General features: G+C 36.6%; 2 protein-coding genes across 2 annotated transcripts in view; one reads left to right on the top strand and one right to left on the bottom strand.

The window, feature by feature from the left end:
- Positions 1 to 6,842: 6,842 nt before the first annotated feature.
- Positions 6,843 to 20,350, bottom strand: LOC140135917 (intraflagellar transport protein 27 homolog). The gene is made up of 7 exons (XM_072157593.1): positions 20,178 to 20,350; positions 16,148 to 16,227; positions 15,499 to 15,558; positions 14,569 to 14,628; positions 12,195 to 12,309; positions 11,043 to 11,152; positions 6,843 to 7,853 (listed from the first exon to the last, which is right to left on the bottom strand). Exons 1-7 carry the CDS (start codon positions 20,209 to 20,211, stop codon positions 7,755 to 7,757), a joined length of 558 nt encoding a protein of 185 aa, XP_072013694.1. The 5' UTR covers positions 20,212 to 20,350; the 3' UTR covers positions 6,843 to 7,754.
- Positions 20,351 to 20,463: 113 nt separating this feature from the next.
- LOC140135918 (threonine synthase-like 2) overlaps positions 20,464 to 26,575 on the top strand; it is a 31,532-nt gene continuing 25,420 nt past the window's right edge. Inside the window, exon 1 of the mRNA XM_072157594.1 lies at positions 20,464 to 20,779. The gene's annotated coding sequence lies outside the window, so the exon portion shown is untranslated. The remainder of the gene's footprint in view (positions 20,780 to 26,575) is intronic.

A 26,575-nucleotide genomic window follows, 5' to 3' on the forward strand; every position in this document is an offset into this window, starting at 1 on the left:
GATTACGAGCTGATCAAAGTATATATGCTGACTTATTGCTCGCATAGTTATAACAATCTTTTGACTTTTATATTTTAAAAAGGTACTTGTTTCAAAACCTGATAACGGAAATTCCTCCACTGACATTCTACAAAACAAGTTTGAAGGAACTGTAAGTAAATTAAGTGTGACTTATTCAATATCCAAACCTCGTATAAGAAAGAAGATAAGTCGATATTGCAGCTTTAGGAAAGATCATCATAAGACGGACGATATATACATGTAGTAAGAGTTCAAGAGGAGAGGAGATAATAGGCTACTAGAGGAGAAGATATGAGGTAAAAGCTAGTACAGAACAATGAACATGACAAGGAAAGGGCATGAAGAGGACAGGATAGGAGGAAAGATAGGAAGGAGAGAGGGTGAGCGCAAAGGCCTCAAAACCCACCTGTTTCCGCAAACATAATTTTGCTTGCTTCATTTTTCTTTTGTTTTTCAATTGTTTCTTGTATATATTTTGCATATGTTTTGGTTTTTCACGCTGTGATCTTTTGAAATGGCGTGTAACAAAAGCTCTCATGTATGTATGTATGTATGTATGTAAGCTATCTTCGGTAGATAGCAAATGTGCACGAATTCATAATAACAGGAAAAACTCATTTTAAAACACGTTTCATGAGCAGATATATTTTGATTGAAATTGGGATTGGTTTTAGGGTGTTGAAATGTTCTTTTGGGGGTTGAGTTTATTCAAACCAATCATGGTGATTGGTGGTTCAACCCCCTACAAAGTCCACACTGGTGTATTATTACCTTTTAATTGAAATGATTAAAATTTGATATTTTTAAATTTTTTTGTTATTTAACAGTCCTCGAAGTAAACTTACTAAATCTAATGATATGTACTCTATGTGAATGGGATCTCAAGCCGACGATCAATTGAAAATTTTGACCTTTCATATTGAAAATATGCATTATTTTACCAAAAAGTCCTACACTTTTTTTGGTGCTTTTTGACCAAAAATCCATATCTTCAATACGAAAGTTCCAAAATTGTTAATTGATCGTTGGCTATTCATCCTAGTTACATAAACTTTTAAGTACATGTACGTATTGACTTATAAAGTTTACTTTGAGGACTGTTAAATATTAAAAATACCAATTTCTAATCATTTGCCATAAAATGTGTATTATATCGCAAATTTAAAAAAATCAAAATTATTTGATATCAGGACATTCTTCGTATTCAGAATGCAATAATATGTCTGATGTGCTCTCATGTCCCACAATAAATACTGCCCAAACATTGCTACCAGAGCCCTTAAGGGCACGATAAGAGGAGACATACTCCTCTATGCTCGAATGTCAAATTTCTTGATACTTATAACGCTAAGATGTATTTTTTCACTTGAAACTGGTAAAATAAAACATTAAAACAACTAACCATGACCAATTGACCAAGAGACATTACTAATGCAAATAATTGAGTGCATAAGTTTTATTGGTTACTATACATATCATACATTAAGTGCTACAGTTTGTCCACTCTGAAGTACAAAGTGACAACGCTGCAGCAGCATATGCATTATGCTAACAGTGCGTAGTGCTGCGCTCTGCTGCAGGTATGCGTGCCTTCAAAGTCGGTACAATGTGTGCGTCCACGTCGGTACTTTGTACTTCAGAGTAGACTGACTGTATGTCATACAGATATTACCAAAACTAAATATATTGTACATATTATACAAACTTGCATAACACACTTTTTTTAAGGAAACCTTACACCATACACTGTGATAAGAATTAACTTGGAACTCTGAAGAACACAATAAAAACAGTAATGATATAATGTTATCCCACTATTTTTAACCTTTGGTACATAAACATGATGTAGCCAGAGGTTTCAGTGGTATAAAAATCTCAACTTTTTTTGAGAAAAGTGGGGGGGATGAGGCTGTGGATCACGAAATGCCCTTTTAAATAGATTTGTACTTTGTAACCTTAGGCAGTATTTGATCTAACATATCATTATTTTGCAATATTTGGTACATAGCCCTTGTTTCCGTGAAAAATCTTTTTTGACAGATTTTTCAACTGATAACAGACCTTTGTCTCCTTGTGTATATTTTAATTATCCTTCTTTTCAATTGCGCCACGCCAAGTGCAAAAGCCAAAAATGAAGCAATTAGTTAGTAATTAAATAAATAAATTGGCATATGGTAAGAAAATGGTTAAAAAAGTAGAAAGCAGTGCATCACATAGTGTACAATGATGCCCTTTTTCCTATGTTTAAGCTGGTTTCATACTACCCTGCCGCTTGCCACTGAGCGGCGTGGCGCACACGCATTGCAGACAAACGGACACAATCAAGGCTTGTCATTGGTTGAAACGCCCTGCCGCTTGCCGCAGCGGCAGGAAAGTATGCTGGGGACATTACAGCATTTTCCTGTTTCACATACTGACATATAACTTTGGAATCGTTTTTAACTTTTTTACCCATTTAAAAGCTAAACGCCCGCACTACTTGGTTACAGTAATGAGCTTTTAAAATGCCAAATTTAGTATATATTTGCCCTTTGCACTGATCCGGCATCTTGCTGCCAAAACAAGGTTCTCCCTACAAACGCATGCACAAAATGTTTCTTGCGCTTTTCTACACGCCAGAAGGCTTTTGCAAAGCATACGCAGTACTTATAGCATGCGCTTGACAGGCGTACCCACACACAGCACACACTTTGCAGGTAGAACCACATTTTAAGATGACCGTGCGATCGGTGAATTTTCTCTAAAATACTTGCCTGTATCTCAATGCATGCCAGTTGCCTCATTTGAATCACATCATATTTCAGTTCCACAATTTATGATCACTGATGTATGGTCATTTTCACGGTAAAGGGTGTAACTTTGGATTTTTAACATTTTGATCCGTAGTGTTCTAATAAAGCCACAGAATTCCATGATTTTTGGCCACAAAAGTCATCTAGTTAGCAGCTACCTTGGGTAGCATAATCATCTTCGGGAGTTACTGCATGAAGTTTTAGCAGGCTTAAATGTACCTAATATTGCCATTTTGAAAAACTATATTAAAAAAACAGTAACATTTTTGTAAAACCCTGTGTTTTCTTCAGGTAGTTCATGGATAATTTTTCTTATCCTGAAAGTATGGCCATATGTTCAATAAACACTGCCACATTAGATTTAATTGTGAACAGCCCTGTATTTTTGAGAACCGGACTTTGAGATTTGTCGTTTCGGAGGCTTCATTTTCCGTTAACAATTGTTAACAAACTTTGTGGGTATAGCTTTGGTTCATAATTCTTGGTTATTTATTCACTTCTTCTTGATTCATAACAGTTGATATCTTAACTTGAAATGGGTAACAAAAATTAGTCGATTTGCAAGCTTTTAAAATTTTTATAAAATCTTGACTTCAAAGAGCCGATTTTCCGTTAACTTTTTTGAAGCCTCCGAAACAAACTGTTCAGCAATCTTGGGCAAATATAAATAAAAGAGCTCATCCAATCTATTTATCAAAATGTAGCAAAGAAGATCCTCAAGTCACTTGTTTTTAAATCGTGGAGATATATATCACCGTCTGAAAATGGGACCCAATGTAAACTTCCGTTAGCAATTGAAGCCTCCGAAACAAATGAAGCCTCCAAAACAACAAAAAGGTTAATTATCATCTATGCATCTCTAAATTGGTGTGTTCCATATTGATATCTGCATTGTAATTGTTACATGATATGTGCAGAATGTCATAAATTTAAAAAAAAATTGATATTATGGTTAATGTTTGAAAAATATACTGATACCCAAGAAAGCCCGTTTCGGAGGCTTCACATGCAAATAACACCATACTTAACAAATGGGTGAAAAAATTACCATGTTATAAATCTACAATATCTGCTGCATAGAATCATCGATTCAATACACACAAGAAAATAACAGCTTAGATGATCCCAACAGTGTTGTTTTCAAAAAAACTACTTCTGCAATGTTTAACCATTGTTAACATGAAGCCTCCGAAACAAAAAAAAATGACTTGCTGTGATAATTTAATTTTTGTCACAACTGAAATTCAATACTTAGAAGCAAAGCATGAAAATTGGTAATTGTGATATTTTTAACCTATTTTTCATGTCAACTTGTAGTAGTTAGCCAAATATTTAACTTTTATGATCACCTGTGTTGTTAACTGAAGCCTCCGAAACACAAATCGCTTGAAGTGCCAATTCTAAAAAATAACTCCAATTTCTGTGAAACTTGGCTGGGAGGTTCCTTTCATCAAGTAGTATTTGTACATGAAGTTAGACATTCAAATTATTTTAGGAACCCAATTAAAACTTAAAAAATATGTTTAAGGTTGGGAAATTTCCATTGCAAATGACCCTTGATGTTAAAACTTTTCAAAATTGCAATTACAAACATAGCAAAACATGGTATAAAATTTAACTTATATCTGTTGAGTTAGGGTAGGACTACCAATTATCGGACAATGCCAGTTATCGGACGATTACATGGTTTGGACCATGTGGAGTTGTTTCTTCAAGTCAACGTGAATTTATATCGCATCAAATGAAAGAACGGATACTTACTGCATTTAAATGGCTGCCTTGCAGCTGGTTCCATTTATTATTATTTCGCAAATACGAGCGTGAATGGACTGAGTGTGCCTCTTTATTATTAAAAACATGTTACTTATGAGGTAGCGTAATTCGGCATGACCAATTTGTGTGGGTCTTGAGCTTTTCATAATTTACTAAAACTGATATATTTTTATTATTATGTTTGTAAAACTGTGTAGTTTCTGCAGCAACATCTGACATGACCGGTTGCTAACAACGCTTCCGGCTGAATGAAGTGTCCGATAATTGGCTTGTAAAATCTGCGCATGCCCAATTACCGGACACCCTCTGGCCTTCATATAAACAGTTGCCAGCCAGCCGGCGCTGTATGTCAATTAACATGTTGCACTATGTTAGGTGTATTTGAGCTTATTTGAGCGAAGTTGAGAACGCAAATAGGGTTTGATGTTAAGTTTAAAGTCATAATGTACGATCTTTTTTCAGAATTTACCTTTATTTTTTTCAAAACCGATTTTTTGGCATATTTGTAATACTTACACATGTTCTAACTTAAATCTATGAGCAAACTGTTAAATTCGTCCTATTTGTAGTAAAACGGGACGATTTTCTGTTGGTCCGACATAAAGTCATAATTTTTTTGGATTATGACTTTATGTCGGCCACGATCACAAACCGTAGTCTCAGACAAAACTAGCAGTTACGCCCCTCCACATGTGGAGGGAGCGTAACTCAAACTGGCTGCGAGGGAGACTAACTCTGAGGCCGCACTCGCTGTCCTAATCCAAATAGTGCGAGACGTTTCAAGTGATAGAGGTGAAGTTTATGATGTTGTTTCTTTGCAAATTCCCAATGTTTTTCGCGTCCAAATGTATTGGGAACTTTCATAATGATTGCATATTATCATTTTAGAAGAAAAAAAGAAAAATCTAAAAATTTAAAAAGATCGTACATTAAGGCTTTAAGTTATATAATGTTATGATTAAAATAGTTGATGCGCCTACAATGTATAGGCCTACATTGTACCTAAATGTGGTTTGCGGTGGGGAAAATGCCACCGTGAAGTATCAGACAATGTCCAAATATAACCCAAAATCATGAAGGAATAGACACAAACTTAACTGCATTTGGTTGAGTTGAAAAAAAATAGATGTGTGCCGTTATTTTTGTGGGTGTCCGGTAACTGGCTGCGTAGTGTCCGATAACTGGCATAGGCGTCCGATAACTGGCAAGATGCCTCAATGTGGTTTTCAATCCATATATCTATAATGGCTTGTCTCATCAATTCAAATTTTATGTTACATTTAGGGCTGTCTTTGGTCATTACGTGGATGTTCTATAGTTGGGAAAATATTCTTCAGTTTTTTAAATATTGAGCAAATTGCTTAAGTGTCCGATAATTGGTAGTCCTACCCTACTTTGGAATGGGATTTCACATGTATTCCAGCTTTCATGTCATAATTTTCTGAGCTTATGTAAAATACATTTTTTCTTAGATTTTAACCAAAATGTTATGGAAATGTCAAATTTTTTATCAGAAATCAAAAGGTTTAAGCCCTGAAACATTATTTTACTGGAATTTAAGTTGCTTCTATGCATGATTACAGTAAACAGAAACATATTTAAGTGGTTTGAAATTTTGACCCTAAAAATCAAAAGTTACACCCTTTACCGTGAAAATGACCGTATAGCAAAGTTTGGAAATAAATGAATCTGCATTTAGCAGTATAAATACATATATTGTTTGACTTGCTTGCACACAACTTCAACAAGAATCTTTTTTCTGACAAAATCCTTGTTATGAATCAAATTCAGGGTGCAATGGAAGTCGCATCCTGAAATTCAGGGAATTCGCATCCTGAAATTCAGGATGCAATGGAAGTCGTATCCTGTACCAAAATATGGCTAGTCTACTTGAAACCTACACAGAATCCATGAAATAGTATGTTCAGTACCTTGAATACCTGTACTGTTGAACAGGATGTCCGATAAAAAGCGGGTTTCAATGAATGTGGTAATATTTTACGTGTTTTCAAGCATCATTCAGTGTTAACATACCGTAAAAATTTGTTAATAAGGATATGTGCCTATCATTTATGCAAACACTGAATGGTGTTTGAAAATACTACATGTACATTCATTGTAACCCTCTTTTTATGGGACACCTGTATCTAGTGCTTTTAACTCCATCTAGCAATGAGCTGAATGTGTTTCTAAATGTTCCAGTCTATGAAACACTCACTCAAATTGATTGTAACATCAGTGTTGCTCCCCCCCCCCACACACACACACCCCCAACACACCAGGCACTTTCTCCTTCAAGGAGAGCTGCTTAGAGCATTTACAAAAGACAGTAAGGAGAGAATGGTCAACTAAGAAGAGCTAAAAATCACTCCCCTATATCAGAATTAAGGAGAGCAGCAGGGAGCGATTGCTCTCACTCTCCTCAAAAGGCAGTCCCTGACACACACAATTATTAAACACAAAGAGACTCTGGAAGGCCTGCATTATAATAACAGTGTTTCCTGATTGGCAGGATTTCTCATACAACCAGGAGCTGTTTTCTTTCCATAAATGCCAAACAATATCTTGGCATCCACTTATTTAGCATGTGCCTCTAAAAAGTTCATTAGGAATAGGAATGAATTCACATAAACCTATTTAACTCAAGTGCAGTCAGAGACATCAGTGGGTGCAGCTTCAAATCATGAGTGTTCACCCAAAGCTGTGTTGTATAGACGAATCCACGAGCCAAGTAATGGTCAGGATTAAGTCGGCCATAGCTGGGGGTCTTTCGCGCCAAACTAGCTTAGATTGTTTGGAATGCGATCCAAGATGCCCACTATCGCGAGCGCATCGGAGCACATCGCACTTGCGACGCGTCACAGGAGCGGTGAATGCTGCACACGTAAAATGGATGGAAGGCCCCCAGCTATAGCCGCCAGTGAGGTGTAGGAATGTGTGAAGTCTGATTCCAGTATACACTAATGCGTTTAAAGACATCTGCACCAATGTGCGAACAAAACAGCTGCCTCAACACATTGACATCACTGACTACACTCGACTAAAAGGACCACAGAGCCAATTTTTCCATGCTCGCTGATAACTCTTAGTCTTTGAATGATAATATAAAAAAGTTGGTGAGGGAATGTACATATAATTGCACTTGTTGATGCAGACTGCTGTTCATCATCATGTCAGCGTTTTCATCACTTCAACTCTTTCTTGGTATAACTTGTAAAATGCATTGGCCATGTAGTGGAATGGGGCATCAACACCTTCCTGTTCTTTCTGTAGAATATATAAGAAAGAGAAACATCTTAAAGTGTCTTTATGATAATAAGTAGCTTAAAATACAAAATAATGTAGGAAAAAAATCAGTTTTTCAAACCCTAGTGTTAGTCTTTACCCTGTCATGATGCTAAATAAATCTACTATAATTAGAAAAGACTTGATTGAGTTTTGATAAGTTAATTTAGGAATGTTCCTGACACTTTTACACTACATTCCAAATGAATTATATGAGCCAATTTTAAAGTCCAATTCAGCAGTTTGCTGAACCGAAGGATTGTAAATATCATCAAAATTCAGATTTTGGCACCTAATAGAGTCATAGATGTGCTAACATAGCCTGTTAGTGGCTAAGTTGAAAGCTGCATAGTAAAGACAAAATAAGACATTTCAAACAAATCTGTAATTTCTCTAGTTAAGTACAGAAATTAGCTCATCTGAAATTTCTTTACTTAAGTAGAGAAATTAGCTACACATATTTAAATAGGGATTCAACTTTGTCAATACTGCTGTTTTTGTTGTTTTTGCCATTTTTTGTTAAAAAATACTTAATGACAACTTTAATGACTTAACCTACACTTTTAAGCAATTTATACAATTATAATTCTTTTAAACTTTTACTGAGATCGCTGAATGGGCCTTTAAAAGTATTGGACCTCAACCATTCCCAAAATATGGAAAAGAATTAATGTGAATATAACTGAAATCTTCCTAGAAGCTGGATACAAATAATGTATTATACTAGTAGTGTGGAGTTAATGAGCTCTCAATTCATAAAAAACAACAGCAGCACAGAACTACAGATTTCTCAAGTCCTGATGGGCATGATTCTGACAGGCAATGATTAAAATCAGAGTGGGTGAATCCATTTGAAATCTACACCCCCTGTGTGGGAGATTAAGGTCATGTCTTCCATAGGGGGTGTATGGATTTCAAATGAAACAGTCCATTATTACAATAAAGAGCCACAGTCTTACCGCTGAGCATTCAAAGTACTCCAGACCTCTCCCATTGGCAAACTCCTGAGTTGCTTCTTTGGTTACACATCTTATTTATATTACAATAAAGAGCCACAGTCTTACCGCTGAGCATTCAAAGTACTCCAGACCTCTCTCATTGGCAAACTCCTGAGTTGCTTCTTTGGTTACACATCTTATTTATATTACAATAAAGAGCCACAGTCTTACCGCTGAGCATTCAAAGTACTCCAGACCTCTCTCATTGGCAAACTCTTGAGCTGCTTCTTTGGTTACACATCTTATTTATATTACAATAAAGAGCCACAGTCTTACCGCTGAGCATTCAAAGTACTCCAGACCTCTCTCATTGGCAAACTCTTGAGCTGCTTCTTTGGTTACACATCTCATTTATTATATTACAATAAAGAGCCACAGTCTTACCGCTGAGCATTCAAAGTACTCCAGACCTCTCCCATTGGCAAACTCTTGAGCTGCTTCTTTGGTTACACATCTTATTTATATTACAATAAAGAGCCACAGTCTTACCGCTGAGCATTCAAAGTACTCCAGACCTCTCCCATTGGCAAACTCTTGAGCTGCTTCTTTGGTTACACATCTCATTTATTAATATTACAATAAAGAGCCACAGTCTTACCGCTGAGCATTCAAAGTACTCCAGACCTCTCCCATTGGCAAACTCTTGAGCTGCTTCTTTGGTTACACATCTTATTTATATTACAATAAAGAGCCACAGTCTTACCGCTGAGCATTCAAAGTACTCCAGACCTCTCCCATTGGCAAACTCCTGAGCTGATTCTTTGGTTACACATCTTATTTATATTACAATAAAGAGCCACAGTCTTACCGCTGAGCATTCAAAGTACTCCAGACCTCTCCCATTGGCAAACTCTTGAGCTGCTTCTTTGGTTACACATCTTATTTATATTACAATAAAGAGCCATAGTCTTACCGCTGAGCATTCAAAGTACTCCAGACCTCTCCCATTGGCAAACTCCTGAGCTGATTCTTTGGTTACACATCTTATTTATATTACAATAAAGAGCCATAGTCTTACCGCTGAGCATTCAAAGTACTCCAGACCTCTCCCATTGGCAAACTCTTGAGCTGATTCTTTGGTTACACATCTTATTTATATTACAATAAAGAGCCATAGTCTTACCGCTGAGCATTCAAAGTACTCCAGACCTCTCCCATTGGCAAACTCTTGAGCTGCTTCTTTGGTTACACATCTTATTTATATTACAATAAAGAGCCATAGTCTTACCGCTGAGCATTCAAAGTACTCCAGACCTCTCCCATTGGCAAACTCTTGAGCTGCTTCTTTGGTTACACATCTTATTTATATTACAATAAAGAGCCATAGTCTTACCGCTGAGCATTCAAAGTACTCAAGACCTCTCCCATTGGCAAACTCCTGAGCTGATTCTTTGGTTACACATCTTATTTATATTACAATAAAGAGCCACAGTCTTACCGCTGAGCATTCAAAGTACTCCAGACCTCTCCCATTGGCAAACTCCTGAGCTGCTTCTTTGGTTACACATCTTATTTATATTACAATAAAGAGCCACAGTCTTACCGCTGAGCATTCAAAGTACTCCAGACCTCTCCCATTGGCAAACTCCTGAGTTGCTTCTTTGGTTACACATCTTATTTATATTACAATAAAGAGCCATGGTCTTACCGCTGAGCATTCAAAGTACTCCAGACCTCTCCCATTGGCAAACTCCTGAGCTGCTTCTTTGGTTACACATCTCATTTATATTACAATAAAGAGCCACAGTCTTACCGCTGAGCATTCAAAGTACTCCAGACCTCTCCCATTGGCAAACTCCTGAGCTGCTTCTTTGGTTACACATCTTATTTATATTACAATAAAGAGCCACAGTCTTACCGCTGAGCATTCAAAGTACTCCAGACCTCTCCCATTGGCAAACTCCTGAGTTGCTTCTTTGGTTACACATCTTATTTATATTACAATAAAGAGCCACAGTCTTACCGCTGAGCATTCAAAGTACTCCAGACCTCTCCCATTGGCAAACTCCTGAGCTGCTTCTTTGGTTACACATCTTATTTATATTACAATAAAGAGCCACAGTCTTACCGCTGAGCATTCAAAGTACTCCAGACCTCTCTCATTGGCAAACTCTTGAGCGGCTTCTTTGGTTACACATCTTATTTATATTACAATAAAGAGCCACAGTCTTACCGCTGAGCATTCAAAGTACTCCAGACCTCTCCCATTGGCAAACTCCTGAGCTGCTTCTTTGGTTACACATCGTCTTCCATCCAAGTCCATTTTGTTAGCAACCAGTACACCTTTAAGAGACAAGACAAATATTTATTTTAAATGGTTTGAAATTCCCCCAATTCTGATCCTTGCCCCTGCCCCACTGTAAGGTAGGCACACCTGATGTAGGGTTCAGAAGGGCTAGGATGCCAGGCCATGTCCACCTGTGTGTAACTGAGGCAAAAGGAGGGAGCACATGATAACAATGAAGGCGACTCAGAGGCTATTAGTCTCAAGGCACGGATGCTGTACGAGTTCTGTTTTAATTGAGCTGATTGCTAATAAGCATTCAGGTTGTGCTGCAGGCATCTTGCACACAGCTACAAATCAACAAAAAACTTCCCAGATTAAATGTTGGGTTATATAAGGATGTAACATTTTAATAACATTCAAAACATTTTTGAACTTGCTGCAAACTATTCTAACATAATGTTATTTAAGAGTTGACAAAATATTTTGCAAAATGTTTGCCAACAAATATTTTTCAATAACATATGAAGAGCTTGGTTCAAAACATGTTAAGTCCACAAACACGTGTTTCTGATTTACCTGTGCAATATTGCAATGGGTTGTATAGTAATTTCAATTGGATGCACCATTACAAAGCAAACAGTGGATGGATGCACAGTAACAACTATAGTATGTGAGGTCTTAATTGGTTCCCAAATGAGAACAATAGTCTGCATATTGTTAAGTAGCATTGTTGTGGTACATAATGGCTTGTTGATGGTACAACTCATTGTTGCCGGGATTGTTGCTAATGTCAAACTTGTCAAAGTAATTGCGATTGTATCACACAAGTAAATGAGAAACATGTGGTTGTGGACTTAACATGGTTTGGAAACAAGCTCTTCATATATTTAAAACATTGCTGTAGTGTGTTTTCAAATAGAATGTTTTTAACATTTTCATGATCTTTAATATCCATGACCTGGCACTTATATGTTTTGCAAACATTTTGAACAAAACAAAAAAAACACCACCTAAACAATTTTATAATACATTTATAACTTTTTAAAAATATTTTTGTATGGTGGGTTAGTAAGCATTACTTATACCACTACTCCCTACCTTGTATAGCCTGTCCAGCTTTTGCTCTTACTCTTTCTAGCCACTTGGCACAACTTGAAAAGGATTTCTCATTGGTTACATCTAGAATTACCATGACAACAGATGGGCCATCCCACTGTAGGAAGAGAAAGAATACATTGATTATATCTAGAAACAAAGCTGCATCAAATCAAAGGTATTGATTTATAGTGCGCTACGCACAGGCACAACGCCTAGATGTTGATCCACAAGCCTCAGCACACTTTACAGTATAAGGTACATGTTTATGGGTATGTAACATTAATAGCCAAGTAAGGCAAAAACATGACTTTTTGAAAAGGCATTCTTATTGTCTATTTGGCCGATAATTATAAAAATAAAGGCTAATATAAAAAATAAAGAAAAAAATAAATAAATAAAAAATCAACCAAAAAAAACCAAACCCTTAGATTGGAGTTTCAAGAATAAAAAAAAAAAAAAAAAAAAAAAAAAAATTTCTCTTTTATTTTCTCCAAAAATAATAAGTAGCTATTAGTATAAAATTATAATTATATTAAATATGCTTTAATATTTAGATTCCTTGACTGTTTTCCATTACAAAAAAAAGTTACTTAAAGGCCCTTTCAGTGATTTCACAGGAACATTAAAAACAAGGCGGTTCTCGAACCACGAGTCTCGCCTGCTTTTGCAACCGCCTGCTTTCGCGATTACTTTCAGTGGAAGTAAATGAATTTCAAGAACCGCCTGCTTTCAAGGATTACTTTTTGATAGAAGTAAATGAACCTGCAACAACCCATGGTGAACCCGAAATGACCTTCCAAAAATTTGGCTCTAAATGTTGCCTGTACCCACAAAGTTTCATGCCAATACGACAGTTTTTACTAATTTGACCTCAGATGACCCCTGGTGATCCCGAAATGATCTCCCAAAAATTTGGCTTTAAATGTTGACTGTACCCACCAAGTTTCATGCCCATACGACAGTTTTTACTAATTTGACCTCAGATGACCCCTGGTGACCCCGAAATGATCTTCCAAAAATGTGGCTTGAAATGTTGACTGTACCCACCAAGTTTCATGCCCATACGACAGTTTTTACTAATTTGACCTCGGATGACCCCTGGTGACCCCGAAATGATCTTCCAAAAATTTGGCTTTAAATGTTGACTGTACCCACCAAGTTTCATGCCCATACGACAGTTTTTACTAATTTGACCTCAGATGACCTCTGGTGACCTCGAAATGACCTTCCAAAAATTTGGCTTTAAATGTTGACTGTACCCACCAAGTTTCATGCCCATACGACAGTTTTACTAATTTGACCTCAGATGACCTCTGGTGACCTCGAAATGACCTTCCAAAAATTTGGCTTTAAATGTTGACTGCATCCACCAGGTTTCATACCCATACGACAGTTTTTACTAATTTGACCTAAGATGACCCCTGGATGACCTCAGTGACCTTGAACCACTAACCAATACAAACTGGTTCTGTCTCGGGTCAAGGTGCACCCACCCACCAAGTTTGAGGAATGTGCGACTCCTAGTCTCCGAGAAAATAGGCGGAAGGCAAACTTTAACCAAAACTTTAACCAAATTTGTCACATACACACCCCCACACGCACACCCCCACATACATACACACATACGGAAAAGTGATTATATAGTCTCCTGCCTTATCAGGCGAGACAAAAATGGAAATTTGTCAGAGTTGCTTAGAAATAAAGAATAAGTCTACAGAATTTCATTAAACCACTTTTCCCCTGTAGACATCGACAAATTAGTCTAAAAACAGAAGTTTTAGAAAGGTTTTCTACTTCAACTCAGATCGACTCGAGAAAATCGAGATTTTCGTACAGTGCGCCACCAATCGACTGGGAAAACTTCCTAGTCCAGTGTTTCTAACACGGGGGAACTAGAGTCTAAATTGATTTAAAACAGACGCTTAATTTTTGTAGTAGAAAACAAAATCAGCAATTAAAGGTCACCGAGGCAAACTAACGGTCAATTCAAATATGAAAAACAGTTAAAAGCTGTTAAAATTGTGTATTTTGTTTAAAATAGTAGCTACTGATGTAATAAGTAGTAGAAACAATATAACGCGTGTTGGTAATGCGTGGAGAGTGAGCTTCTTTCGATCTCGAGTCGGACTTTTGTACTGTCAGTATCAAAAGTCCAGAATCATGCAAATGCTTTATTTTGTCTAAAATACACGGCTTTCGACCGAACCACTAGCAGGCTATGTTAGCACATCTATGCCAATTACAAAGGTACCAAAATCTGAATTTTGATGATTTTTACGATCGTCCGGATGAGCAAATCACTGAATGGGCCTTTAAATGTATGTTGTGAATTTGATAAATTCATATTAATCTACATGTACTTTGAATCACTTACAAATTGTTGAACATAGTCTGAGAACATTTCTTTCCCTGTTGAATCATACATATACAACTCCTGCAACAACAAAAAGTGAAAAGAAATGGAAATCACTAAATGGTCACTATCGGACTTTTTGAAAGTTGATTGATACCAATTGCACCAATCTGAATACTCAGTAAATGCAGAGCTACTTGGAGCATTAGTGTTATCAAGGCACATCAGAAAACTAATCACGGAGTGTCCGTCCGTCCACGCGCTGTCGCGTTCGCGCGGGGACAATATCGCGTTCTCGCGATGCAATATCGGGTACGCGCGTGGTGCAATATCGCGTGCTCGCGGTGTGCTATCGCGGAGTATCAACTGGGGTGTGCGCAGAGTACCGCATCGCGCATCGGAAAGCATTACAGTGTAATTAACAGGTGCATCTCATAGGACCAATATAGGCCTATTTTCAAGACATGATTAACATCGATGGGTTTTCAGATTATGGGTACCGAAGTAAGCGTCACAGCTACAAAACAGAGTTGATTAAGTTGTGTCTTAATCATTGAGAGACGTATATAATCGTAGTACCGTAGTTTAAAAGGTCAGGACAAGTATTAGGCCTATCACGAGAACCGCCCAACCCGAGAACCGCGAAATCTAGTGTTGTATATTATTGATGTGATAAGTCAATAAAAGATTCATTTGTCAGTAATATTGATTTTGAGATATAGCCATAGTGTTCAACTTCTTTTGTATTTTATTGTTCTGAGCAACACTAAAATGACCATATCTCTGGAACCACAAGTCCAATTGTGATGTAGTTTTCAGCAAAATAAATCTCTGATATGGTATTTAGGATTGGGATAAAGAGGTTTTGTAAGGTTGTTACAATTAGCTAGGGCCACAATTAGCATTGTATAGCTTCCAATTTTCTGATTCAATATCAGGTAAGGTACTTACTACAGCGTCGTTTGAATCAGGAATGCTGATATTCTTCACACATAATTCAACACCAACAGTCTGAAACATAAATGCCAACAAATGAAATGTTATTGAAACAACTTTGACAGGAAAGACTGAAGAGAAAAGAGAAGGAGAATTAAAGAAGAGGGAAAGGAGAAAGAGAAAGGGTAAAATGATACTTAATGATTGAGCAGAATTGGTAGGTACCCGTAACCGGTACAATAATTCATTAATTGTCATATTTGTCTTACAGAGGGGACTTTCACCAAAACTCCTGTAGTCAGAAATCTAGTCCCGCTAGGGGTATGTTTGTACAGAAATCTGGTCCCAGTACAGGTATCTGGTTCCGCTAGAGGTATATTTACTTAAAACTAGTCTTGATAGGTTACCTCCAGGAGTCCCGGATCTTGCATGGGTTCCCAGAAAATCCTTGAGAACCTACCTAGGGGCACATACGCCATAATTCCAACATTGGAGAGTCTAACCCCTCCTCCCTAACCCTTGACATATTTCCAGCTATATATGCAGCCAGCTGGGATGAAATAGTGCAGTAGTGACCACAGATAAAAAAAAAATCTGAAAACCCAAATGAAAAATCAAAGTAAATCTGAACTACCACACCCCTGAATATGACTCATGTGCTTACCATAGAATAAGCTTTGGGATAATGAGACCCATCACTGTGGAATACCTGGGTCAATGCACTTTTGCCCACTGTGCAATCTCCTGTGAAAGAAAAAAAAAGTATGATTATTAGAAAAATATATCATTTTCATCACAGGGATTCAAATCCGATGAGAACATGAGAATCGGTTCTCCTGAAGGTTATCGTTGGATCTACAAGAACCAAAATTGGTTCTCTTAAGCTTCCAAGTCTCAGATCGCATTTTGTCATTTGTGTTTACCTTCCTTTACTTGCAACGGAAATATGATTTTATAATCTTATTAATCCAAAAATACAATTCTGAAATGTTGGGAAATTTTTCTTTATTTTAGCTGTCAATTTATTGTACGATCACAAATGGAAACCCATGGAGTGGACTTGTAGCTAGTTTTAAGTTTGAGCATTGTCGTGAAAGGGTAATGAAAGCAACATGCATTGGTTCCTGCAATGTATTGTAAATTTCTTTCATCTCTTTCTGCATATCACTTTATATTTGGCTTTATTGAAATTAAAGTTTAATGATGCAAAACAAATTCTTTTCTGGCTGTTGAAATTGAAAAATAGTGCAATTTACTACAAACTCATGCTACAAACTTTCCAACAGGGTCTTAGCTAGCCACCCGTCTGGCCGTCATTTTAGACGGCCAGTTTGCTCCTGGGACGGGCAAAATTAATGCCTTTGACAGATGCTATATTATAAATTGTATGTTTTGAGAAGCTAATTGCCCTTTTTAGTAGACCCAATTTGTAGAACAAGGCCATATCCGCACATATTTGAACTCTTTGTTTGAACCCCCCAATGCCTCTGGGCTATAGATGTCTGGTAAATGTTTTTAAAGGTCAAATTAGGACAGGCAATTCTATTCAAATGACGGGCAACCCTCAATTTCTAGCTAAGACCCTGCTTTCCAATGCTTATTTCGACAAGTTCATGAGTTTAGACTGACATAATGTTAGCCTTATATTTGAAAGGTTCTAACTAAACTGTAGTATGAACAACCGATAGCTTGTGATACCAAGTTAGAATGTGCACATTTCTTTTCGTACACATACTTTACTGTAGAGTGATCGTCAGCCATCAACCACATGAGGCAGCTGACATAAAATTAAATATTGCAAGGTGTTAGCCAGAGAGCAGCCGAAAGTGTGTCAGTGTCGTTGTGGAGAGTTTGTAGTAAGCATTATTGTTGAATGTAGGTATCACAGGCAAACCTTAACACATGACATTTGCTTGTCAGCCAAATTGGTCCAAGTACAATACAAATTTTATATAGAAAATAACTTGACCCAAATATATAATTTATTTTTGTGATGAGATAATTGCACATGGAATTTTAGAGGGATTTTAATAGCAGTTCCATATAGAAAAGCTGCTCTATCATGAGACTATGCCGTTTTGTTTTGCAAAATATGTTGGCTGAATGTTTGGATGAAATTTGAAAGTCAATCTTTGACAAGATGTAACTTTGTTATGGAAAGTGCCATGACAAAACAGCTTTGGCTTTCTTTACTCAAGGGCTTTAAAGGTCCACCACCACATCTGGAATAATGAGCTATATAATTGAGTTATGTGGCCCAGGGCATATCAGTCCAGACATCACCTAAGTGCAGACAAGTATACAAGTATACAGGAGTGTGATCTACAAGGACAAGGTCGCTGGTCAGTTGACCAGGCCAACGTTTTTTCCTCTTTAATTTGATATATAAAATGATGCGTTTTGATGACAAATTTGAATTGTCCTTTCATCATAGTACCTATTGAATGTTGGGTAGATTTGTCGATCAATGCAGGGAAGTGATCAATGTTAAATTCAATAGGTATGCCAGGTGAATTCAAATTTGCCATCAAACGGCATCATTTTATATATCAAATTAAAAGCCCTTGAGTAAAGAAAGCCAAAACTGATAACCTTTTTGTCATAGCATTTTCCGTAGCAAAGTTACATCTTGTCAAAGATTGACTTTCATCAAAAAGATTCTGCTATATAGTATTTCGGGGGTGTTTCTCGATCTTAGTCTCATGACGATAGCACTAGCAGCTTTTTTAAATGGAACTGCTATCAAAATCCTCTAAAATTCCATGTCTGCAGTGTCTCATCACCAAAAAAATCATATATTTGGGTCAAGTGAAGTATAGACAACATATTTATGTAGGTTTCCTTGAGCTAGCAGTTCTTTTAAATTTCTATGTAAATATGTATTGTCGGTTTAGGCCATTTTGATTTTGGCTAGTTCGCAATGCAAACTTAGAAAAACGGGCAAACAGACACATCATTTATCGGTATGACATTTTCGTTATTGGTGACGCGGCTGACGCCCGATCTAAGTTTGCACTGAAGTGCCATCTCAGTTTTGGTGCTACCGACTTGGATCATGTGCTAATGAATTTTTATTTATTCTGGATAAAATAATGGAGTATTTATTACAATTTCAAGCATAGAAGTTTAGGTAAGAAGTACAAGAAGCTGTGTAATTAATATGACAAACATGCAACTATTTAAGCTACACATGTACAGGAGCCTTGTATTTTTTAGTACAAGGTCGTGTGTCATATGGTGGGGCACATTTGCGTTACAAGCACTAGTTTTGATCATTTGTCTTCCTTTTCACTTAAAATTGATTATATCTAAAACTATACATCTCACACTAGCCAAACTATACATTTTTGGAAAGCTTATGTTCCAAGGAATCCAACTATGCAAAATTGAAGTTGGTATACAGGGTGTGTAAGAAAATATATAGGGTGATATCATGAAAAATTTTAATTTTGCTAGAAAATTTATAATTTATTGCATTTGCTACTGATATGGAAAACCTCAAATGAAATCTTAATTTTGTGACAGGCCACACTATGAGCTTTAATAAAATGTATACTTTTGCTATGTTATGATTGACCAAAGTGGTGATACAGGGTGCGAAAATATACGTAACTTCATGCACCATATGTTGATTACATTTTCGAAAATATTTTCTTTAGAGTGTATCCTACATTTATTTTAACTGCATATTTAGGTTCCTGGGGTAAAAAGCTTTCCAAAAATGTATACTTTTCCTATCTTAGGGTGTATAGTTCTCAAGATACAACAATTGAAAGCCAAAACGCATGTTGTGACTGAAAATTTTGGAATTTGTGTGTAAGTGAATAGGAAAAAATTGCGGTTCTTGTGACTTGCGGTTCTCAGTGAATACTTGTAAACACAATTAGATAAAATTAATACCTGAATATGAATAATGAATGAACAAGCTTTCATTTGAGGTATGATTTGCATGTATATCACACAATTTTGACAGTGATATAATTTAAAATTCAAATAGATGTCATGTCTTCAAAGCATTTGCCATAGAGATTGTACATACTCCTCTACCACTTATCCTCTACCACTTATCCACCAGGTTTATCATCGTTAACATTTTAATTTTTTCCCTAATTAAACAAATTTGAATTCCAAATTGTGAAACATATTTGAAAATTAGAATAATCAAGCTGTATAATGAGCCCAAACTTGATGCAATTGGACCAAGAATAGCTTTGTGACAGCAAGTTAAATCAGAGAGAGGAGAGAAAAATGTAACGCCACCAGGTATTTTAGGGTTCCACCATAAGACACACGACCACAAACTCTAATTGAAACCATGCAATTGCGTTGCACTAGCTTTTTGTATACACTTCGTCCCATACCGTTGTGCAGAGCTACTACGGTATGGGTTCCTCGTACTAGATTTTGGCTGACTAGCAAATGTGTTAACTGAGTCTGAGCATGTGAGTGAGGTCAACAAACATGTCAAAAATAATAAAATTCAAATTTTAATATACAATTTATATTTAATAATTAATACGCTACAGTCTGCACAAATCAGTGAAGTGTTTTAAAACTCTATACATAAATACATTCAATGCAATATAATATATATGTCATGCTTCCGAATTCTGCGCTTGCTGCAGTGCAGAACATGAGAACAACATACAATTCACAAAGGCAAAAGCTCACAACTTTAGCTCTAGCAACCTTACCCACTATAATACACTTTGCCCTTAACACGACCATGGTACTCAAAGTGTCTAAAATTTAGTCACTAAGTCAAGTAAAAGTGAAAATTCCTGGTTACTAGCAGACGCTGTATGCTTGGTGACTGATATTGGTGCCCAAATATTCTGATCATTCTCATCCTAGGGACATCGTATCGTTCATGTTTATGTTATGAACGGGATGCAATATGATAGCGAACGTTGCTGTGTAAGAGATTAGCAGAGGTCATTTTCAATCAATCAGGCGTAAATTGAGCGATGAGCGACTACTCTGTTATTGACCAATTAGTTTCTATCATAGTGAAAAGCGTTCCGAGAAGAACCAATGAGATACCGTATTGGGAAAAAAACAAATCGCTCATCGCACGGCTGAATATAAACTTAGCTTTCGGGTCAAATTAGCCGTCAAAACAAACATGTGCAATTTTATACCAGACAAAATGTACATGATAAAATGATAAGGAGATTATTTATTGTTCACTCACTGTTCAGAGCACAGTAAAGGACATGTGATTGTTCAAGAGACACATGTGATCGAACTGACTGACACGCTAAAACGGAGCACCGCAGCACAGTGAGTACGACGAGTGAGTTAAAAATTGTATTTTAATTTAAGCTTACCAGTTACCTTGACAGTCAAGGCAGCTGGCAGGGGGGTCCTTGTCCTTGTAAAATTGTTCGAAATATTACTATTCTAAATGCAAACATACAAAACTTTATTTAGTTTGCACGAACTTTGAATGCGAGGGCATCTGTGTGAGCAAATTCGAATACTAGCTAAAATAATAGTTTAAGTTTCTCGATCACGAGAGCTCAATAGGCACGCAATGACAATTGCGTCGGCGTACAACGCCTACCACACACGCTTTGGGTAGCGCTGCATTTCCTAGTGTGCGTGCACAATCGATCACGCTATCGTGTCATTCCACTAAACTTGGCAACATTACGCAGTGCACGCAGTGCATTCATATACTCGCATGATAGAAAATTATTTAGCTATAGTGTTTCTCGAGTCAGTTCCAATAATTGAAACTCCAAGTCCTCAAACGTTCAAAATTTGTAGTTACGTACTACAAGTCCTCAAACGTTCGAAATTTGTAGTTACTACAACTGTTCTCGAGTAATATCCTTCCCATAATCTTTTGCAAGGTTTAACACCAAATCACCAAGTAAGGCCCTTTACAATTAATTCTTAGTTTCCTTACGTTTCCCGCGCGCGTCCAAAGTAGAGAATTGCAAAATATTTAATTATTTTATTTTTATTTCGGATTTTCTCTTTCAAAATAACTTGTAATGACTTCCATTTGCTACTTTCTGACTTTGCTTATATCAACTATAATGATGAATAAACAAAGAACATAACTGTACCATTACTTATGTATAAAATCAAACATAGTTGTAAAATAATTAAATGCATGATCCTAGTCAAAACAGGTTGATGTAGGATGCGACCACTTGTTTTAAAATAAAGAAAATAATAGATAATTAATAATTAATAATTAAAAGTCGCCTCATCCCTTGTTTTCAACCATGAAACAGGAAACTAAGAATCAATTGTGAAGGGCCTAAAGGGGCTGTGCAATAATTATGAGCCCTGGCCCTGGAGGGGGTAAAATTTCCAAACGGCTCGCCAAAAATCGCTTGCCCCCCTCTCGGCCCGCCAAAAATTGCTTGCCCCCCTCTCGCCCGCCAAAAAAATCTTTGCCCCCCCCTTGCACATGCCAAATTTTTGGGATCCCAATTTGCAAACTTTAAAATGGTCTATATGTCATGTTGCGAAGCGCAGCGAGCAGGAAAAATGCATATACATGTATAAGCGTATCCGACTCTGCACGGTTTTCCTAAGCCCTTTTAGAGCATTTTATTTAAAAGGCGCCGCAAGATTGTATGCCAAAAATCGCTCCACCCCCTCTCGGCTCGCCAAAAATGGCTCCCCCCCCCTTTGGCTTGCCAAAAATTTCTTGCCCCCAATTTTACCCTCCCCAGGGCTCATAATTATTGCACAGCCCCTAATGCATGCCTGGGGGAATGCTACTCCTCTTTTCGCCAAACGACAAGTGTTTCTGGAATGCTGCTAAAATAAGAAAACTTTTAATGCTAATTTATTGCACATTCTAGGGAAGCGTGGTTACCTTTTTTAAAATAATGTCCCACAATAAATACACAATAAAAATGTTCAATTGATCGTCGGCTTTTCCTCCCATTTACATACACTTTAAGAATACAATGTATATCATTAGATTTAAAATTTACTTCAAGGACTGTTATATATCAAAAATGTGAAAAATATTAAATTTTAATAATTTGTCATAAAATTTGTATTATATTGTGAATTTCAAAAACTGAAAATTATTTGATATCAGAAAGACATTCTTCAGTATTCAGAATGCAATTCGATATGTCTGATGTGCTCTCATGTCCCACAAAAAATACTGTCGAAATGCTTAAAACGCTCATTCCAGATCCCTTTAAAGAAGCAGAGAATTTTATTTCAATTTTATATACGCCAAAATATTTTTTTAATTGAGCAAGAATAAGGATAGAAAAAACATTGAAAATTCTATGTAAAAATTACATTAGACCCTGCCAAAGATTACTGTTTCGTTTTTATGGTAATCTAATCTTTTATTTTCCTGAAAAAAAAATTGAGGTTTAATGTGGAATTTTGATATAAATGATAAAAACATCAAATGTGTAAACAAGAAAAAATAGACAAATGGAAGTCTCCACTATAGTATTATACTGACACATATGTATATATACGATGTACTAGCGCACATGTCCGGCGAGTCAAAAAACGGATATAATGTATTGTCCATGTAGAGGCCCATTTATTGTCGGATTTCTGTATGTAGAACACACAGTTAACAACAATTGAGCGCTATTAAGGGGGTACTACACCCATTGGATTTTTTTGCGGGTTTTCTGCATTTTGTGGAGAAATGAGAAAAAAAAATTGGTCAAAGTGGTATGCAAAATGAAGGGGCAAATCTTCTCGTTCTATTGGTGGCATCGGTATCAATGTAGCTTACATGCTTTTAAAGGTAGAAGCTCGGAAGAGGTACATAGACCTCGATTCACAAAATCGAGTTTCTTTAGAATTTCAGAATTGATACCGTTAATCCAATCACTCACACTTGTTAAGCATTTGTGACAGACGCTAAAAGTATAAAAATTATTTTTTGGGGAAATTAATTAATTATGCACAGCTTTGAAAACATTAATATGCATCAATTTCATGTTATCAATGAAATTAAACTTATTTCCCCCTTTTAGTTGACAATGATATGCAAAATTTGTGTTCGCAAGGCAGCATATTTGTTTCAGGTTTGATAAGGTTGAAATTAAAGAACAGTAAATGCCTTGGTTTTCAGTCTATTAGGTGAATTTTTGCTCAGTTTTCTGAGGAAATACGGGAAGCTTACAAAACATGATTTATAATGCATTTGTAATGTGAATCGGTATGTTCACAATGGTAACAGCTAAATGGGACACCCTACTAGTTCACGTGTATTAACAGTTTCGTCACTTACCTGTACCGCATGCTGAAATCATTCCACTTTAAGAAAATCCATTATAAATCCAGTATAAATCCATGAAACTCACTGTATTCGCTTGCCGAAAGACTTCCGCATACATTTTTGTACAGACGCCATGATTTGGTTTTTCTAGCGGTGGGCGATTCGATACCATTTTGGTATCGGTCAATTTCGATACAATACTTTTATTTTTATGGAACGTAGGCCTATTGAAAACAAAAATAATTATTCAAAATTGAAAACAAATATTAAATAAAAATCTTTCATTCTCTATTAGCGACTTCAGGTAGCGAATAAATTGTGTGTGGTAGGCCTATAGGGACCGTCGACCGTTCACAAACACTTGCTGGGGGCTGAAGCAAAAAAATTCATCACAAAAATTTTCGGGGCCCCTTTAGCCTACAGACCTCCTATCATTCACATTTAAAAGTGTATAGAAACTAGTTTACGCTTAGGAATCCTCATTTCATACAATTTTTAACAATGTTTCACACACCCAAGTTTTCGTGTTCTTGAGCATTGTAAAGTTGCAATGTTCGAATCCAATCAAAGTAGGCCTAATTGCAAATCTTTTACAAAATATTTTACAAACACCACGGTTATATGTTATGAAAGATTTGAAACTATAGCCAATGTATTGGTTTTGTTTAATGTTTACAATTAATTTCAACACAAAAATTGTGTTAATAATGTTTTAAACTTAAATTGTCAACAGAAAGAGTCAGCTGATCATCAGGTTTTATGTCTTCTTTTAACATGAGTGGAAACAAAGGAACCCAAGAATGTGCAAAGTTATTGACTTCGCTAGCATCTTAAATTTAAACTCTGAGTCAAAAATAAGCTTTGTTTCATTAATTAAAAAGAAAGTTGTAAAGTTGTTGTATCTTGTTGGTAAAGTGAAGTTTGCCACTGGTTTTATTATTACCTGTGTTGCGATTCGAAATCCCACAAAGAGTAAGTAAGTTCGTTATTAAATGTGGTAGGCCTCAGTACCCCCCTCCAATCCCCAACATAGGCCTACACATGGACAATTACGGCGCCGATTCAGGTGGCTGACGCCCCCCCAAATAAATAAATAAATAAAGAGAAGAGAAGGGAAGAAAGGAGAAAAGAGAAGAGAAATGGAGGAAAGGAGGAGAGAAACTAAATTGCACGTAATTGAGTAGGCCCATGTGTAAATTACCGCACAGTCGGGACGATTGGAACTCGGTAGGTCCTATAGAGGCCTGCGACTAGGCATTGCTTGAAGGCGGGTCCTCGTCCTAAAAGCACGTGAAAATTACTGCGGGTCCGCCGATATGCAGGGCCCCTCACATTTTGCCACCAAAGTCAAAAATTAAGACGGACTCCATAACAACTTCATCGATTTATGCATGCTTTAGTAATTGCCAATCTCAAGTTTTGCAAATTGATTTCAGGCCCTTTTTCTGTTTAAAGCAATTGATTCAAATAGTAGTGTAAAAACAATGCACCAATGGCTTCAATTCGACCTTCATTTTGCAAATTTTTCAAACTTCTCAGGGGGAACATCCCCTCAGACTCCCCCTCATGTAGTGGATAAACATATGATCATTTTCGCTCTTCTTCCAACATTTGCAAATTTAAGCCCAATTTGCGGTATAGGCTTACAGGGAAAACTTGTCCAAGGAAGGTTTCATGGACCATCATTTTACAAATTTGCGGCTTTTTCAAACTAAAATTTTACACACTAGTACCAAAATGGTCCACCAAATCACTTCAATTTAGTCTTCATTTTACCCTCCCCTCGTGTCGATATACAAGTGGCCATTTTCGCTTCTGCTTTCGCCGATTTATGTTAAAAACAATTTATAGGCCTACGATAATAGGGAATTTGAAACTTGTCCACGAAAGGCTCTCACAAATTTTCGGCCGCCAAACTAAAATTTTACACTAGTAGCCTATATAGGCCTTGGCATAATAGTGCCAAAATTGTCCACCAAATCGCTTCAATTAGATCTTCATTTTGCACACGTTTTTTTTTTTTTTTTTTTTTCAATTTTTCATTTGTTGATTTTAATATTTTTTTTTTCGTTTCAGTTTTTTTTTTATATTCTTCTAATATTTATTCTTTTTTTTTTTTTTCATTTTTTTTTTTTTTCTACAAATTCACCCAAACCCCTGACTGCTCTAGTTCGACAATGGGTACCAAAAGCTGGTATCGCCCATCCCTATGAAGATTGACTACGTGCTCTCGCTAAATAAAAAATCCCTTAAAAAGGGATGAATAAGCGTCCTATCAACCAATCAACTTTTAAGACAAATAGGTGAAAACGATGTTTTTCATAATTTTTTAATTTCACATGATCCGTGCATATATCGCCTAGCTATAAATGAAAAAATATTTTTTTAGACCAATCAAACCAATATATGGGTGTAGTACGCCCTTAAGACACATTAATGTTTTTAGGCAAATAAAATTCCAAAATATGGTACCGTACGTTTTCTGCCTTTGCTTGTCACGTGGTAGGCCTATGTTGAAGTTGCGATTATATGTTCAAATAAGTTTCAAATGGATACCAACAAGACAAGTGGCCGAGCGATCTAAGGCGCTAGGCTCACAGAGTATCAAAAGCGGTGCGCCGTGAGTTCGAACCCCGCCTCTGCCAAACTTAATTTTACTTTTTTTAAATTTCATATTGGGGAAATGTGACTGGGAGAATTTATGTATGGTGTGGAGTGGTGTGGGGGAATGCATGATGCAGAACTGCACGTCAACAGCCATGGGCGATTTGTGCAGCAGCCACATCAAGATTAAGACTGCGTTAAACCAGGGAAGTGCCAGTAGGTAAATACTGTATTACTGCACTTTTTAATAGACATGAT

Source organism: Amphiura filiformis, chromosome 16 (genome assembly GCF_039555335.1).
Source record: "Amphiura filiformis chromosome 16, Afil_fr2py, whole genome shotgun sequence".
Lineage (NCBI taxonomy): Eukaryota > Metazoa > Echinodermata > Ophiuroidea > Amphilepidida > Amphiuridae > Amphiura > Amphiura filiformis.